At 37.7% G+C, this 18,391-nt stretch overlaps 2 protein-coding genes across 3 annotated transcripts; one reads left to right on the top strand and one right to left on the bottom strand.

Moving 5' to 3' along the window:
• Positions 1-1,303: 1,303 nt before the first annotated feature.
• Positions 1,304-7,728, top strand: LOC137237309 (venom protease-like). Its single transcript, XM_067760785.1, has 8 exons — positions 1,304-1,443; positions 1,500-1,709; positions 4,066-4,142; positions 4,205-4,317; positions 4,385-4,537; positions 4,615-4,700; positions 6,414-6,571; positions 6,638-7,728. The coding sequence occupies exons 1-8, from the start codon at positions 1,395-1,397 to the stop codon at positions 6,794-6,796; spliced, it is 1,005 nt and encodes a 334-aa protein (XP_067616886.1). The 5' UTR covers positions 1,304-1,394; the 3' UTR covers positions 6,797-7,728.
• Positions 6,845-13,140, bottom strand: LOC137237308 (uncharacterized). 2 transcript variants are annotated; one of them, XM_067760782.1, is made up of 6 exons: positions 10,906-13,140; positions 10,716-10,852; positions 9,877-9,986; positions 8,994-9,158; positions 8,677-8,929; positions 6,845-8,610 (listed from the first exon to the last, which is right to left on the bottom strand). In XM_067760782.1, the coding sequence occupies exons 1-6, from the start codon at positions 12,905-12,907 to the stop codon at positions 8,431-8,433; spliced, it is 2,847 nt and encodes a 948-aa protein (XP_067616883.1). In that variant the 5' UTR covers positions 12,908-13,140; the 3' UTR covers positions 6,845-8,430. The 2 variants fall into 2 exon arrangements, with proteins under 2 accessions (XP_067616883.1, XP_067616884.1); XM_067760783.1 differs by having other exon boundaries at positions 10,716-10,831; positions 10,906-13,129.
• Positions 13,141-18,391: the final 5,251 nt, after the last annotated feature.

The raw sequence follows: 18,391 nt of genomic DNA, 5'->3' as shown, positions 1-18,391 counted from the left end.
GCAAGTCCCGCCAGCTCTCCCTATTTTGCAAACCAGAGGCCAAATTTTTAACACCTCCAAGCGAAAAGAGTCGGACTTTCCTCCGCTTCCTAATACGGGAATACTTTCTATACCAAAGCTTGGCATCACGGTTTAGACTATATATTTTCCGTACATCATCTTTCCACACCGTACATAATTCCGATCCGTACATTAGGACAAAAATATATTTGATGAGAGACTAATATCACGTGATTTTTATTCGCCGAGAGAGAATTTTAAATTTAACAGTCTCAAACTTTTAACCCTTTACAGTAAAATGGTTGCCACGGCTCCAATTCTTTCATTGATTCAATTAAATTTATTATTTCCCCATTTGATTTGCCGTGCTCGATTTCGTCTGCAGTAGTGTTATATAGTGAGCTAAAAAGCTGTTTGATTACATCGTCAGGTGGAAGATAGCTCTTAGTGAGCCGGCGCAAGAGGCGATCAACCGACCAGATGTCTGTTTCGTTAGCAAGTATTTGTCTAGTTTTCTAGAGTCACTGTGAGTAGCAGCGAAGCCAGTCCTTGGAAGTTCTTATACCGCGCTGATGCTAAATTTATCTACTGTAGTAACAAAGGCCTCTTCCTTATTCACTCTGGTTTTAAAGTTGCCAAGACTGATTTTGATGTAACGTGTAAAAAAGAGTTATCGCTCTTAATTTCTCATTAAATAGGACCTTATCCTCGGATAATAAGTGTGAAGGGTTATAGTGCAAAGCCTCGCCTTGCCCTCGATCGCAGATAGATGCCGGTCACATCCATGAAAGGCAGTACTTAGCGACGATGTCTCTGACCACCAAAATACCAGCACTCTGGCTCCAAGTTTCGATCGATTGATCTCCCGTTTACTCCGCACGTGGTTCATCATCAACCACCCGGCAAAATGGACATTCTACTACAAAAGTCTGGACATAACATGCCATCGAAAATAAAAGTCCTTAAACATTTACCTTTGGCGTCATTAGAAATGAAGGATCACATATGGTACGGGAATTACTTTGCATTTTACTTCAGGCATACCTTATCGTGGGTTTAGCCAAAGTTAGCTGGTATACGCTATCATCTTACCACGGCTATTGCTTTTGGAACACGCCTGAATTAAATTGGCTCGGCCTTATGAGCATATATGGTACATACATATATTATCTATCAATTCATATTTTTGTTTATATTCACAAATCGCTATTGATGTCAGCGTTACACAGCTTATCAATCGATCGAATAAAACCTATTTGATTTCGCTTTTAAAAGCTTCAGAAAATTAAGTGTTATACTGCATCAGCAAGCTATTAGGTATTCTAGTCTAGAGTTATAAATCTGTAAGTGTGGCTTTTATTGTGACGTTAAATTGATTTATAGAGATATAAACTATGAAGTTAGAAGTACTGATAATTGTTGTATGGAGCATAAAATCGTGGGGTTTGTATTGTTTAAACAAAAAATTTTTTAATTATAATTGGAACTCTCTATATTAGCGCAAATGCCAGAACGCATACTTTTTCCTGATATTGATGACTTCGAAAGTGAGTGTACTTTGCCAGATGGTGCTGCGGGAATGTGCCGCAATATCAAACTTTGTCCGAGTGCCTTCGATTCAAGGGAGCGTGTGAAAACTTGTTATTTTGAGCGTTCGGAACAGTTTGTTTGTTGTCGTGACTTACCAAAGGAATATGAAACAAGCAGAGGTAAAATATGCATTTAAGTCAGAGGATACATTTTACGGTTAACCAGAGAAAGCAATTCGGTTAATCAGTGATAACAACCGATATCCAACAAAAATAAGAGATTTCTCAGTGAGATATATTTATTTTTGAATTCTTTCGGTTTTTCACCGTGATTCATTTTTATTTTCAACTCTTTTCTCACTATCACTAAGATCGTATAGCCTGATTTATTGCCTAAGTTTTTTTTGAAATGGTTATTTTGCGACCGAAAAGGGTTTCGGGAATGGCAAATCTCTCATCTGCTCTGTTAGAATTAACATAACGTAAACTTAACATTATGTTATTATTAGGGTCTGCAAATACTTATTGTTCCTCAAAAATCATTTGTATATATATATAGATATTATATTTTTGGGGTCAGCGGATACTTTTTTCAGACCGATTTTTTGGTAGTATTGTTGGGATTTTTCTGTTAGGATTTTTCCAGGCCTATTCTGAGCTCATTTCAGTATTATTTTGAATTTTTTTCGGGATTGTTTAGGTACTATTTCGAGATAACTTTGGGAAGGTTAAGGAAATATTTCGGGATTATTTTCATGACTTTTTCGGGACAAAGCCGGTACTTTTTCGGGACTATTTCGAGATTATGATGGAATCATCTTGGATCCAATACGGGGCCCTTTCGTGATAATTCCGTGATTACGTTAGCAACTATATATTGCGGGATCATTTCGGGAATATTTTACAATTGTTTATGAATAAAAAAGTTGTCAAATTATTATCGTATTGTTATCCACGTGTTATCGAAAACTTATGGATTTTAGCGAAAAAATGTCGATTTATTATCGAAAGTTTATAAATTGTTGTATAAAAAATATCGTTTTATGTCCGAAAAAATATCGATTTTTTATTAGACTGTTGTCGATTTGCTAACGACGACTCATCGGTTTTTCATGAAAAAGACAACGATAAACAATTGATATTAAATCGATGATGCATCTGCAAGCCATCGTTAACCATAACAACAAACCCATAATTCTTTGATAACAATATTTCTTCGATAACTAATCGATACTTCTTCGATATCAAATAGAAACTCTTACGATAACAATTTGATAATTTTCAGTAACCAATCCATATGTTTGCGATAAAAAATCGATACATTTTCTATAGTAAACCGAAACTTTTACTATAAAATTCGATATTAATAAAAATGTTTTCTATATAATATATTTTTACTTGCCGCAATTTACCTCTGAAGAACTGATGTGTCGCACTCCTTTTAATTTTTCGTACAAATTGGCAGCATGAGTTTTCACTGAGAAGCTTTCCATGGCAGCAATATGTATACTCGGAGTTTTTATCAAACCACTGCCGAGGGCGCCTCTACTCAGAAAAACGTTTTTAGCTGAAAAAACATTTTCTAAATTTTTTATGTTGCTTTGCTCGGAACCTGAACCTAGAATATTTGCTGTGGTAGATGGGTCATACTACCATCACACAACGGCGGCCGCCGTAAGAAAGACCTAAAGGCCTTATTTTTGCCAAGCGCGTAGACCCTGTTCATGAAAATTGTGTTAACTGAGGCTCGAAATGCACCAAAAATTTATTTTCACTCTTCGGCGAAGAGTGTCAAGCTATGATCGAGCACCAGAAAAAGGAGTTCTGGAAGCAATCCAGAAGGTTAAATCTTTCAAGTCTATGGACTCAGACGACAACTCTCCAACCGAGTTAGGGGAGTGGTGCATCCACAGAAAACCTGCAATCCGCCCTTGTCCACCCTTTAATCTTATCATAGTAATATCATAAATTTAACATTTGATAATCTTATAGCTATGAAATAAGTTATCGTCAGGACTATGAGAACATTTCACAAGAGTTGTTTTAACAGTCAGTGCAAGTTATGATATATATGTACGTTACAAATAGAAAGCTCCCGTAATGTGCGTTTATGTTGGAACCTCGATGATAACTGAAATTGATGTTTTAATTATTTTAAAAGGAAAATTTTGAAAACATTGGGCTTCGATACTAATCCAAAATATCGCTAGGTATCACTCTTTGGTTGAGTCGCAGCTTGACTCATAGCTCTACTGAAAATTTAATCTAGCCTTAAGGCTCCAACGTAAACGCAGACTAAGATCTATACTAATGTATACAAAATCTAGATGAATATTCTTCTCACGATGTGAATCCATTAATAATTTGCCACAAGAAACCAACAGCATCTAGCATCTATGCATGTCATGGTACTCGGCCTTTTCGAAACATCATTATTCTTGGGACTGCTATTAGAAAATATCGATGCCTGTTGTTGAGCTAGAGTATCGACTACGCAGAATATATACTCACGTTTGATATATTTTATACTTTTTAGCCTGCTCGTTGTATTATCCAGAAATGCACAATATGGTAGGTGGTCTCCCTACAAAACCCAATGAATTTCCGTACATGGTAATTATTAAATTTACTGAACAGTTATTTGATTTAAAATTTTCTTACCACTACCACTGAAGGTTGCTTTGGGTTTCGAAACAATGCTATCTGATTTATATGAGTACAAGTGTGGAGGTGCCCTTATAGCACCGAACTTCGTTTTGACAGCTGCTCATTGTGCACGCGTCGGTGGGTAAGTAATGCCAAGGGAACATATACACACATACCTACATGTAATATTTTTTTTTATTTTTTTCTAGTGCCTCACCTTCAATTGTACTGCCAGGTGGTGGCGGGCTTAATGATTATTCTTTGAAGAAATACGAAATCTCCGACGTTTTGATTCATCCTGGCTATAGTTCGACGGAAGCCTACAATGATATTGCTTTACTCAAACTGAATACATCAATTACGTAAATTGAATGTACTTTAGTGACAAATAATTGCACTATTTCCTAAAATACATATTTTTATTTTTTTAACTTCCAAGGGAGTTCATACCAGCTTGTGTCGGCGAAAATGCTATACTGGACAATGAGAATACTACGGCTATTGGTTATGGTCATACTGCTTTCGGTAAGTTGAACCTATTTTGGGATAACATATTTTCAGTTGTAATAATGCATTTACTATAAAGTAGCTTATGTTCCTCTGTTATTTTTCGCTTTGGTTGGACTCCAAATAATATATTTGATGGATGATTTTAGTTCGACAGCTGAGTGGAATATCACCATATCTCGACGGCCGTTTCGAAAACGCCCTGCAGCTGAAATCGTTTGAGTAACGCCTTATATCATTTTATTTTTTTATTTTTTCAAAAACGCACTTTTTCAGAATTCAGTTGAAGCACGCCGTATTTAAGAATTTTTTATATAGACGCCCTGCTGACGTCAAAATGTATTGAATTTGAGCTCAAATAGGGCGTTCTTGACCGAATTTTGAAATAGGGCGTTTTTAAAGCAAACTCTGTTCTCGGGACTTATTCAGACGTTTTTTGAGATGGGGCTTTTTCGAAGCGGTAGCCGCGATAAGGTGAAATTCCACTCGCCAGTCGGGATACAAGCTAAAAGACCTATTATGAATGAACGGCACGTCTGCGATTGGGTCTTGAGGAGAATGTGCTCATAAAAGAGAATCCTTCAATATTTGGGAAACAGCTTAAAATTCAACAAACCCACTTCATACATAACATTTTATTACGTCAAAATTTGATTACCTTTTTACTTTGCTCGAAAATGCATATAAGCTAATTCTATAAAGCGAAGTCCTACGGTTTTAGGGAAGGATTGTGAAAGGTGTGTAACGTAGGACAGTAATGCAATGGAGATCCGAAATCCCTTCAGAGGAGCAGGCTCCGCACGAGCGTTGGTGCTTCAGAGCAGAAGACTTCCGCTATTCCTATATGATGCACTTCTAGCTTCATTCCACGCGTCGGCTTCCGGTATCCAGCTGGCGCAGATGAGGCTTTATCGCAACTATAGCAACGCAAGCGTTAAAACTGCCTTCTCTTCAAACTCTGTGAAGAAGGAAGACAAAGATAAGACATAATGAACAGTCCGCCTAAAATACACACATACCTTTTCGGTCCTGTGAAAGCCAATGTTCTAAATTAAGCAGATGTCGCAAGGCAGGAATGTTGGATCCGACGAGTGAAATTGAAACCCTATCCAGTTTTCAAACCCGAAATATTAACAGATATATTAATTAAAAGGATAATTTGAGAAAAATAACAATCGCGATATCTTCACTCTGTTACTTCTTGTTTTTTAAAGACTCTATACGAAGTAGCTGGGAAATGAGGTAAAGTTTCCAACCGAAATACCCAAGGGCTTGCTGTGGAGTTCTGGTTGTGCTGGCTTTCAATATATTTGCTTAAGTTTTTGTTCAACTTTTGGTTAGTCTAGCAGAGATTTGACGATATTTAGGCTGACTTTTGTGGCCTTAATGTGAAATGTCCTGTTAAAACCATAATCAGGAAACATAAAAATTTGAGAAGTTCGTATGAATAATGATCGGCTAAAAATGGTCAGAAGAACCTACCTCGGCTCTACTGCGAAGACTATGTACTGATGGGGTTCTCTAAAGAGTACGATCTGCAAGTCCCTTCCAATGCTAATTTTTTTATGGCTCTACTTTGTATAAACTCTCTTTCGGTTTTATTTCATGGTTCGACCTTGGATAGAGGCTTTCTTAGCTCTGCGCGCCATTACCGTAGGATATTTAAGCTTATAACCAAAGTTTTTTAAAGATGTTTTAAAAATAACTTTAGATTTCATTTTTATCCTCTAGGTGGCAGATCATTCGACGAACTTTTAAAGGCCTACCTTCTTATTATAAGCAACAGTATATGTCAAAAGCATTACAACAATACTGCTGAGGTGCCAAGAGGTCTAACAGATTCACAATTATGTGCACAAGACAGACAATATGGTCGCGACACCTGTCAGGTAATTTAAAACTTTATTATCTTTTAATGAAAAGTCATCTTTTATTTCTTGTACACTTTTACACAGGGTGACTCGGGTGGGCCATTGATATTAAAGGAAGGGCGTATACCATATGTAGTTGGAATCACATCATTCGGTTTGGGTTGTGCAACAGAAACGCCAGGTGTTTATACAAGAGTATCAAAATACCTCGATTGGATAGAGGCTAATGTGTGGCCAAAATGAGTATGCGCTTTATGGTAGACTTGAGATAAGGTTTAAAATATTCTTAAGTTGTGTAGTAAATAAGTTTATTAAAATGAAAATTTTTAGTTGTTAAAATAATAGTAAATTTTAAGAACTTACATACATGAGAATGGCTTCATCCTACATCAGCTGGTAGTTCGAAGATGCGTTATCTGAGCAAATGCTTGAAAAATTACTTATTTTGAAATAGTTGTAAAAATAACCTATTTTAACATAAATTCTATAAATTTTTTGCTGAAATAAGAGATTTTCGAGAAAATTGCTGTGAGATATGACAGTCCAGTTATAGTGCTTTACGACTCAACCAAGATATTGCGATATTTCAGTTAGATAAAATTGCACTTAACTTAGTAAGCAATAAAATATAAGGATAAGGAAGGTGTTTTTTCTATTTTCTTATTTCTTTACTTTATAGCAGACATGTAAAGAAATAGTACCAGTACAAGTACAAGTATCAGTACCTCAGTACTTCGAAAAATGAGTACAAGTATAAGCATCGAAGTACTGTCGAAGTACTTTGATAAGTATTGAACGGTTTTGAAGCGGATCAACCAGCACCCTTACGATCACCTAACTTTGACAAAATGGTTGAAGAAGAGTTTTACAGGTATCTTAATGATACATTAACAGATTTCAATATGCTTCAGAGTTATCGTCTTATGAAGGACCTATCACTAAAAATGAATACGCCCTTAGCTTCCTTCGTCCCATTAGAGCGTTATTTTCTTTATCAGGCATTGTTTATAGTCCTAGAGGACAATCAATGACGGACTTTTCGTTTGAAAAGCTAGTACTAATGAAGGCAAGCACAAAACTACTTTAATATTGTTAGCTGTTGTACAATTTATACTTATTTAATATATTGTTTTAATTCTTTTTACTTTCTAATATTAATTTTACTCATATTTTGATTTTCCATTTATGAATCAAACTGACATATTTTATTTTATCAGAAAAAGCACTTTAGTGTACTTGCAAGTATTTCGTAAGTATATCTACTTGTACTCTCAGCTTCGAAGTACAAGTATTGTAGTACTTTTACTTTGTACTTAGATTTGAAGTACTTGTACTTATTTGGTACTAGAACAAGTATGTACTCAACACTTTACAGGTCTGCTTTATAGCCACTTGTGATTCTGAGCTGATTTGCGACTTTCGTAGCATAGATTTTTGTTTTAAATTTGGTCTTCGGGTCATATTTAACCCATTTTAAACAAATTATGACTTTTGCTTTTCTAGGCAGATTTCCTTATAAGCGAATTTTCGATTTCTTTCAGGTCTGTGAACAAAAAATTCTAGTATGTTAAATTACTTGTATACCATAAACTTACTAACGGGCCAAATTTTACCCGTAGAACTTTAATGACTTTAACTTTTGTTAAAGTTGTGAAGTTAAAAGTAGTTCCTAGTTATTCTCAGGTCATTTGCCAAACGGAAACATCCTGCTGTGTTGATAAATCGTTTCGCTATTGTTCGAAAATTTACAACTGGTAACTTGCGAGTTAAAAAAAATCGCATTCAACTCAAAGCTTTCAAACATTTTCGTTCTAAGCCAGATATTTTACAAAAATTTTGCACACATTCTTATTCATAAACCACATATCCTTAAAGTTTTAATCCGTCCAAACATTGCTTTCGATCCAATCCAAAAATGAATATATACGCTGATAAACACCTGGATTGGGACTCCGACAGAGCAAGCCAAATGAAGTAATGCCAATAAGTTGATAATGTATACGATTTTTGCGACGTCTGCCTCTGATATTATATTGCAATGGACCGCCGGAGTCGCCCTAAAAAAGGATTAGAAAACAAGATCTTTCATATCAGCACAACATCGATTTATTTCCATATTTCACCTGACATGTATCACGATGCATTACCAAATCTTCAGCACAAATTAAACTCTCAACTATACCATGTGGTATTTCACCCAATTGCGGCAAACGTTCATTACACTCATCGTTCGCAATAATAGTCATATTAAAATCGGTGAGTTGTTGTGTAGGCGCTCGCGCAAACGATGTTGCTCCATAACCCATGGCGAAGGCCATGCTAAAGGGTAAATCGGAACGTGACCACAATTTTATTGGCCGTACAAATTCGCTGAAGCTGCGAATATAATGAAAAAATCAAAATAATTAGGATTTAATAGAATGGCTCATTAAGTACTCACTCAACACTCGTATTCAATTGCAACAATGCTATATCATTGTAATGGGTTATTCCATCATATTCTGGTTGTATGTAGATCTTACGTATGCGATACATTTGTGGTTCTACATATTTCTCGTCTTTCATTAGATTTATATCACCAATGCGTGCTATTGTAGGGACTTCGCTGGAAAAAAAGAGGGAATGGAATAATGGGATCATGTTTTTGGGATTGTTTTGTGTAGCCCCGAAAATTTCAGAATCATTTCGTGATTGGATAAAGGTTCATAGCGGAGTTATTTCGGTATATCTACGGGAATGTCTCGGAATTATGACGAGATGGTTTACAAAATCACTTCGAGGCTTTCTTTGCATAACTTCGGGACTATTTCGAAAGCATTAAGGAGTGTTTTCGGGACGAAATCTGTATCATATCGGGATTATTTTCGGGACTGGTATAAATGCGGAGTCGTTTTCGCAATACTTTCTGGATTACTTCGTTACCATATCAGAACATTTAACTTTGATTTCGAGGCTATTTCCCGATCAATTTTACATCAATTGAGGATTTGGAGCCGTTTCGGAATCGTTGTTGCTCTATTCCGGAACAACTTCCCAATAATGTCGGGATTATTTTCTGATCATTTTCTGGTATTGATTTGAATATTGTTTTTGAACTGATTCGGGATCACTTTAAAACTTTATCTGGATCTCACCGTTATAGAAGCTGTGTTTTTTTTAAATCATTTAAAGGTTATTTAGCGATTAGTTTTAGATCATTTAGCGATTAGTTTTAGATCATTGATTTTTGTATTGTTTTCAGGATAAGCTCGGAAATAATTTAGTTTTATAACGAGACTTCTAAAAGGTACTCGAAGTATTCACAAAATACGTAAATTACTTACCCTGTAAAATTTGTGCAATGCGCTGCTGTAATAACAAAATTTTCGCTTATTAAACTGCCGCCACATTTGTAATCGATGCTCCCATCTTTTCGCTTGAATCCTAGTGCTGTCTATAGAATCAGAAAATATTAAGACGTGAAAACGAATTTCAAACAAATCAATTCAAATTATTGGCTAGTAACAGCTGAAAAGGTGCTGATCGTCTAACAATGCAGCAGTCACTTTTTTGTTGTCCCAACGGACAGGAATGGGCAGCTGTAAGAATCCTCCGATAATTCTACTATGGATTCTTCAAATCTATTGGGGGTCACCCACTTCAATTGTGCTTAAGACAACCGATGGCATATGAACTGATTGTGTTCCCGGAAAAAGTATACAAAGTCTACTCCCTCTCCTTGTTACGCTAACCAACCAGCTCAGACTCGTTCAATGAAAATAATATTAGAAGAGATCTACCATTATCAATTGGTATTATATGGACATTGATAAGATCACCAAACAAAAATGGCCTGAACAGGTTTCCCACACAAGTAGTAGATTAACGAAATAAATTTTTAGATTCAGCCACATTTTGAGGACACTTCCTCGCGATGAACAGCCAGAACATGCTCCGAAAAAGACTTTAGCAAGTTAATTTATAAATCAAATTCGTTTCGATTGAGAGTCCTACGGAGTACATCAACCTTATAGAAGAAATCGTAAGCTCTTATTGAAAGCAAAGAAGATTAGCCTCAGTATTTGTTTCTTACTTATTCCTTTTTCTACTTGGCTATGATATGTTTGTTTTGTTTTGTGAATTACTATTATATATACTTATGTATGTAAATATTTTTGCTTACCATATGGGGGTATTCACCGGGTGATGCTAATACGCGACCATCAAACTCAGAATCATTCGCATCAGCTGTTGTGTCATCATCATTGCTGTAGATGCGTTCAATATATTCACTATATTCTAGTAAACAAAAACAGAAAACTTTCATTGAAAAAAAAGTTAGGAAAACATTTAAACATTATTTTAGTATTTACTCTTTTCACATATCCGACGGGTTTTTCGTTTTTGGTTTTTCTGATTAGCTTTCGCTTTTTGTGAATTTTCCTTAGCTTTGGTTCCTTCGCCATCAGTTTTCTGACTCGTCGTTTTTGGATTTTGTTCAAATGTTTCATTCTTGTCAACACGACGACTTGGCGTGCTATTGAAGCCCCTATCCTGATTTAGTTTTCCGACCGGATTCCGATTAATATTTTGCTTATGATTTTTCGTGTCTTCAAATTCCCGCTCTTTATTCAAGCCAATTTTACTAATTGCTGCATTGACTGATTTATGTTTCGTATTTTTGTCCATATTTGAAGGTTCTGTACTTTGAGGACGTTCCCTACTCTCCATTGTTAGGATATCTTCCCTGTCATTATGCCTGTCTGGTTTACTAATATGGCTGTTACTTTGATCAATATTTCTTTCCGACTCGTGATTATTGCCTTGGCTAGTTGTTCTTTCGTAGTCCCTGTTTTGAATAAAGTCGTTGGTATGAATTGGTTTAGTAACAAGTTTTTGCCTCCGATTATTTCCACCTTGTAAGTTGTCTCTGTTTGTCTCTATGTCGCGATCTCTTGTAAGATGTTGATTTAATATTTGATTATTTTCGGCACGACGATCTAATGCACTATCCGGCTTATAATTGGCACCTTTGTTGTCGTTACTGATCTCTATATTCTCTATTCCACGATCAAAATCATTTGTGCGTGGATCCTTCGCTAGAGTATAATTGTGTTCGTGAATCAGCAACCTTTCTCGATCAAAACCTTGGTTATAATTTCCATCTTCATACTTCCTCTCTTGATTAATCTCGCTTCTTTTTATTTCGTTCCCTCGATTTGAACCCAAGTAGGCTTTACTTTCTTCCTCATACTCTAGTTCTCTATTTAATTCGCGCGCATGAGCAGGCTCTTTGACTAATTTTCTTTGGTTGTTGCTATTCTCATAAGCATTTTCTATATTTTGAGTTCGCTTCCCACTTTCCTTTATATGGATATCAGTATTAAATATTTCTTTACTGTCCTCATAAAGCTCTGCTTCATAATTGATATTAGCACTCTGATATATAATTCTCTCTGGATCACGGTTGTTACCTTGGTTGTGATTATTTACGTCTCCATAATCTCTCCCACGATCAAAATCATTTCTACGTTGATCTTGTGCTTGAGTAAAACTGTTATCTTGATTCAACAATCTCTCCGGCTCTCGCTCAAAACGTTGATTACCATTATTTTCGATTTCATATTTTCTCTCTTGATTAAAATCGCTTGTACGGATTGGCTCTCTCACGTAATTACCGGTGCTAGTAGTTTGATATACAATTTTTTGCGGCTCATGGTTGTTACCTGGGTTGTGATTATTTACGTGTCCATATTCCTTCCCACGGTCAAAATCATTTCTACGTTGATCTTGTGCTTCAGTAGAACTGTTATCTTGATTCAACAATCTCTCCGGCTCTCGCTCGAAACGTTGATTACGATTATTTTCGATTTCATATCTCCTCTCTTGATTAAACTCGCTTGTGCGTATTGGCTCCCTAACTTGATTATGTTTATCAATTATCTGTGTTTCCCATTCTTGACCGTAGCCGCTTGTACGAACAGGTTCTCTGACTAATTCTTGCTTGTTGTTATTGCTATCGCTTTCATAATTACGATTACGATCATTGAACTCTTTTCTACTATTTAGATTTTGTTGTTCATGGTGCAAGGCTGTGTCGTCATTGACTATGCGCGTAAAATGAGATGTTGTCAAAGGTTGTGTAGCATCATAAGCTTGTGCGGGGGGAGAAGGTGTTACTCTTAATATTATATCTACCTCAACATGACTTATTTCGACGCGTTTCACAGGTTCTATATATGATGCTATCAACGGCTGAACAGGTAGCGGGTGAGTTTGATGGTGAGATGTTGTGGACGAAAGACGGTTTTGTGCTTCCACTAAATAAAACACTAAACTTGATATAGTCACAGAAAATATTGCTTTAAAGCACATTTCTTGTATGCGTTGTCAAATCAAATTGACGCAAACTTTTTATACACGACAATGGTAAACGATCCGTTTGGCTCTGGCACTAATTGCTTACTAAGGACAGAAAACTAAAATAAGCTAAAATCGAAGATTGCTGTCTTATCGGCTAGAATATACATGTTTCGAAATTATATAAATACCCTGCAGCGAATCGAAATAGTTCCAAACTAACGCAGAACTATCTCATTAAGAGGCGGTACAAGTTCTAATTCTGTTCCCTCGTAAAGCTTTTAAATGACACATTTAAAATTGTGATGTCTTAATGTGATGTATTAATGGTTATTGTCCCCCTTCGCAGACCGTTTGAATGCGTCCTTAACTGGTTCAGTCGTAGTCGGTGCCTTTGAGTACTTTATTTAAATTCATAAACTCAGACTTAGGCACTGTTGGTATAAGTGTAGCTGCCAGCTATGCTGCTATGCATCCGATTAGCCCCAGTTCGGACGTAGTCATCCAACCCTTAACCGAAACTGGTGCTTTGCGTGACAGGCTCCCATTTTCGTCGCAAAGGAACTACAAATACATACTTATTGCATAATATGTATGTACATATGTAGGCTTTGTAAAAGCATCTTGAAAATATTGAAAACAAATACGACATTTTTATAATTGGGAATTTTGAGTGATTATTTGATTTGTATTTTCACGTGGGATTATCCACTTGGACATAAGGCGATATTAGGCGACCCTTCTTCAATATTCCACAGTTGCATGCTGGGTCAAGAAGTTTCGGCTGGGAAGAATATTGGCAAAAACCAATTAAAGTTAAATAAATTCCCGATCAAAATATTATCAGATAGGAAAGTTACTTTCAAATATTTAGGTTGCAGGATTATTGTTGTAGCGATAAAGGCACTTTGCGAATGTTTTGGCGAGTGCTATCGCTGTTGATGGTCCTTTGCGGGATGTAGATCAGATACTTTTCGGTCACAAGCACCATTAAGCTACAAGCCTAACCATTTCGGAAACTATTTGATATGATCAAATTGAACATCCAAGAGCATCATGCCCCACCTCCTAGTGTCATGAGGAACTTAGGGTTGCCATTTCCTCTTTGCAAAAGAATTGCGTATAAGAAAGGTGCCCGCGAGTTTGGGTGCCGGGAAAGTTAGCTGACGACCAAAAGGCGCGTCGCTATTGAAGCCCAAATAGCACGTTTCAAGCAAATTAAAATAATGTTTTCACACGTTTGGTATCCGTGGACGAGACCTGGAAGCAACTCGTTTTTTAAGATCCTTATCATGCTTCTGCCACCTCTTTGTTGCCGCTCTTCTCTGCTACCCATTATCTTTTTTGTATCGCTTTTGACAGTAATTTTGCCGACTATTTGCTTTAATATTTGTCGGTTCCTGGCTCCGTCGCGAGCATTTCGTTCTTATCTACATAGCCGCAAACACACTTAGAATTGTCCGCCGTTTTTATTCTGTACTGGCCTTTTTTGAAGAACCCATGCTCTGAGAGCCCCGCTTCAACATTTGTGATTAATTTCGCTCGATGGGTGTTGTTCTGGTAACCAGTTGTATGGCTGGTCCTGATACGGTGCGAAAAACGAAGGCTATTCTCAGAGCTGCTGTTCGCTGTGTAGATGTTAGAAACTTACGTCGAATCTTCTTCTGAACGGTGTTTGCCACAGTCCGTATAGTAACGTAGATAGGGTTCATCAGCTGCTTCCTTTTGGTCTTTGTTGGTCTTCCGATGTTTTCGTGCTGTGGTATAAGTATTTTCGGAATATTTTCAGAGTCGTTTCTTGATTGTCTTAGCATCATTTTCAGACTGGTGTCTGAACTTGTTTTCGCTATTGTGTTCAGGATTAAGAGATACTACATACAATACTAGAAGACCCGGCAGAAGTTGTCCTGCCCTAAGTTTGGCCTATCTGCATACATTTTAATAAGCTTTTTCCGTCTGACTTTGCCAAACCCCCTCTTCACTTTTTCCTAATCTTTTTATTCACTCCTCCTTCCGTCTTTTTCGCTTCATCTATCTCCATTTTCGTCTCATTCTATCTCTTTCTCAATCTCCTCCTTCTCTTTTTTCTCTTCTCTCAATTTCTTCTCATTCTTCTCAGAAAAGAGCCGTCGCCACTTGCGGCTGACTCGCTTTAGTTTTACGATTAATTGGTCTTGGAGATCTGCTCATATCCTTCAGCTCTGCGTTTACGACCACCCACATTGTTGGAACTGTTAGGGTTAGTGTTGCAATAACGCGCAACTTGTCCTGGCTTTCCACACTTAAAGCATTTGACTGCATCATTATTCTTCAGCTGCGTACCCTTTAATGATTCCAAAATTGTGTCTAGCCAGTCTGGCCTTCCCAGTTCCACGCGTTGAGCTTTGTATGCGTGCTTACTCAAAAGAGACGCTGTTTCTTGAGTCAGTGCATGGGATACCGTTTCTGCGAATGTGGGTTTTGGGTTTGCATATGTCGTTCGCTTCGTTTCCACGTCCCGTATGCCATTTATAAAATTCTGGATTTTTATCCTCTCGGTGTATTCCACGGGTGCGTCCGCATTTGCGAGATGAGCCAATCTTTCAACATCCGAGGCAAACTCCTGCAAAATCTTATTCGCTCTTTGGTGACGGTTTTCCAACTCAATTTGGTATATCTGTTTTCTATGCTCGCTTTCATAACGTCTCTCGACAGCAGCCATCAATGCTTCATAGTTGTTCCGCTCTCCTTCGGGAATCGTCTGTAGAATTTCGGTTGCTGGCCCCTTCAATGCTACGAATAAAGCTGCAACTTTATCTTCAGCTTTCCAGTTGTTCACTGCTGCGGCCTTCTCAAACTGTAGCTTAAAGACCTGGAAAGGAACAGAACCGTCAAAGGATGGTGTTTTTACATTTGGATTGCTTGCTGAAACAACTGGGCGATTTAATTGCAACTCCTGTATACGACCTCTCAAAGCATCCACTTCGGCTTCGATTTTTTCCTCAAACTTCGTTATTTTCTCGTTCATACGCGCTTCGAGTTTTCATGATATACGCGCCTCCTGCGCTTCGAGTTGTACCGTTATGCGTACCTCTTGTTCGTTCAGTTGTGTTTCTATCTTTGATGTAATCTGTGTCGAAATTTCTGAAATACGCGTTTCTTGTTCGTCAATCTTCGATGTTATTTCTGACGAAATTTCTGCAATAAGTGTCTTCTGTTCTTCCATCTTGGATGTTATACGGTTCCCCTGCGATTCCATATATGTCTCCTGTTCTGCCAGTTGAGATGACACTGTCGATGTTTGAGCAGATATTGCAGCTAAAATCATGTCTGCGAAGTTTCATTTTTCTGTTCAATTTTTGTTGTCTCCTCGCCATCAAGAGGAAAGACATACTCTTCCACGTTAATTCCCTCTAATTCCATTGCCTCTCGTTGTCGTGCTTGAAGTTCGATTTTAATGCCGTTTGTATTCAATCCACGGCTCTCCAACTCCTTCTTCATTTGCTGGATCTTCAATTCACTCAACTTTACCATGCTCAAGTTGTATTCGAAGTCTTCGGAATTTATTCAAAAATTCCTCTTCTGACACCAATTGTAACGAATTTACTGCAAATTCTCTTATTTGCAACCTTCTGCTAAGTTCGAATCACTAAACTGTTGAATAACTAACTCCAATATTGAATAATGCAATAATGGTCCTTATTAGACTACTTGAAAATAACACTTACAATTCGCAACTGATAGCTTGCTTAAACGAAACTGATTTTCAAAATTATACTGCTATTGCTCGTTAGATAGCGTCTTAAATCCAACTGATTCTCGCGTCTATACTGTTGCTGCTTTTTTATAGTGTTTGGTTTCCTCGTTGACATTTTATGGCGGTTCTGTTCTAGAATCTACTAGTTGGTTATCTGCTATAATTATAACTGCAGATGTAAGTGTATTGCTCTAATATGCGCGTTTATTTGTGAGCGACACTTCCACAATTATAATTGCATATCTCAGATAAGATATCTGCATGTGTTTGTGCTTTGCTTCTCCGCCGCGTGTACGTACATATGTGTAGACATAATGATTGAATTATTGATGTGCATACAGTCACTGCTTAGCATCGGCTTAGAGATGGCAGTACCCCTTAGTGCTGCTACTATTCGTAACACTGCCCTCCACCTAAGTCTGATCATCTCGATCAGACAAATCTCTCGATCTAAACGCTGCTAGCCTCTCCAAATGAACCACTTTCATTTTGGTGCGTGGTTTGCCAATGGTTTGTATGCGGTACACAACATCGTTGATCCGTTTTACAACTTTGTATGGGCCTTCCCAATTACACTGCAATTTCGGGGACAAACCTTTTTTTCGTTGTGGGTTGTAGAACAGCACCAAATCTCCTTCCTAAAACCCTTCCGAATTAATTGCTTTATCGTACCTCGCTTTCATCTCGTCGCTCATAACCTTTGCTCGTTGCCTTACCAGATCGTTTATCTCTCTCAGCTCTTCTTCCAATACGCTAGTTGATTTCTTGACATTTCTCTCCGCATCGGCATCTATCCCATACTTCAAATCAGCTGGCAGTCGAAGGTCATTGCCAAAAATTACCTTTGCGGGAGTTTGGGCCGTTGTCTCATGTACTGCCGATCGGTAGGCCATCAAGAATAATGATATGTATGTATACCAGTCTTTACGGTACTTGTCTACTACTTTCCTTAAATGCTCCTCCAATGCTCTATTGAACCACCATTCCACCATACCATCGGACTGAGGATGCAATGCAGTTGTCCGTGTTTTTCGAATGCCCAAATTCTTGCACATTTCTTGGAACACAGCTGATTCGAAATTAATGCCTTGGTCAGAATATAACTCCATTGGTACACCATACTTTGCAACCCAATTGTTTATAAACACTTCTGCTATTGCTTCCGCTTCTTGATTTGGGATTGGGTATACCTCTGGCCATTTGCTGAAACAATCCATAACCACAAGTACATATTTGTTTCCGCAATTGCTAGTAGGAAATGGACCTGCGACATCCAGAGCGATCCTTTCAAATGGCGTACCTGAATTACATTGCTTTATCTGGCCATGACTTCGGGTTTTTGGCCTTTCGCTCTGCTGCAAACCCCGCAGTTCGAAATCCACTCAGTGACCGACTGACGGCAACCAACCCAATAGAATCTCTGTTTAATCTTCTCGAGCGTATTCGTGATTCCAAGATGACCTCCGCTTGGACCATTATGCAGATCGCTGAGCACGTCAGGAGTCCTCTTTCTGGGAACAACTATCAGTTTCTTGTTGCATTGACCATCCTCACTCTCCCATACGCGATGCAAGCAACCGGAAATCAATTCTAAACTGTTCCTCTGTGCCCAATATGACTTCGCAATGGGACTCCCTGCTGACATATCCTCTCTATTTGGTCTTTCGTTTCGTTAGAGCCTTGTATAACATGTGACAGATCTGTATCTTCTAGCTGACACTTCCTTAGTTGCACATGGTCTTCGTGACATTGCATCGGCATTC

Source organism: Eurosta solidaginis, chromosome 1, assembly GCF_040869045.1.
Source record: "Eurosta solidaginis isolate ZX-2024a chromosome 1, ASM4086904v1, whole genome shotgun sequence".
Taxonomy (NCBI): domain Eukaryota; kingdom Metazoa; phylum Arthropoda; class Insecta; order Diptera; family Tephritidae; genus Eurosta; species Eurosta solidaginis.
Note: the sequence above shows the minus strand (reverse complement) of the source record. Positions and strands in the feature narration are given on the sequence as shown.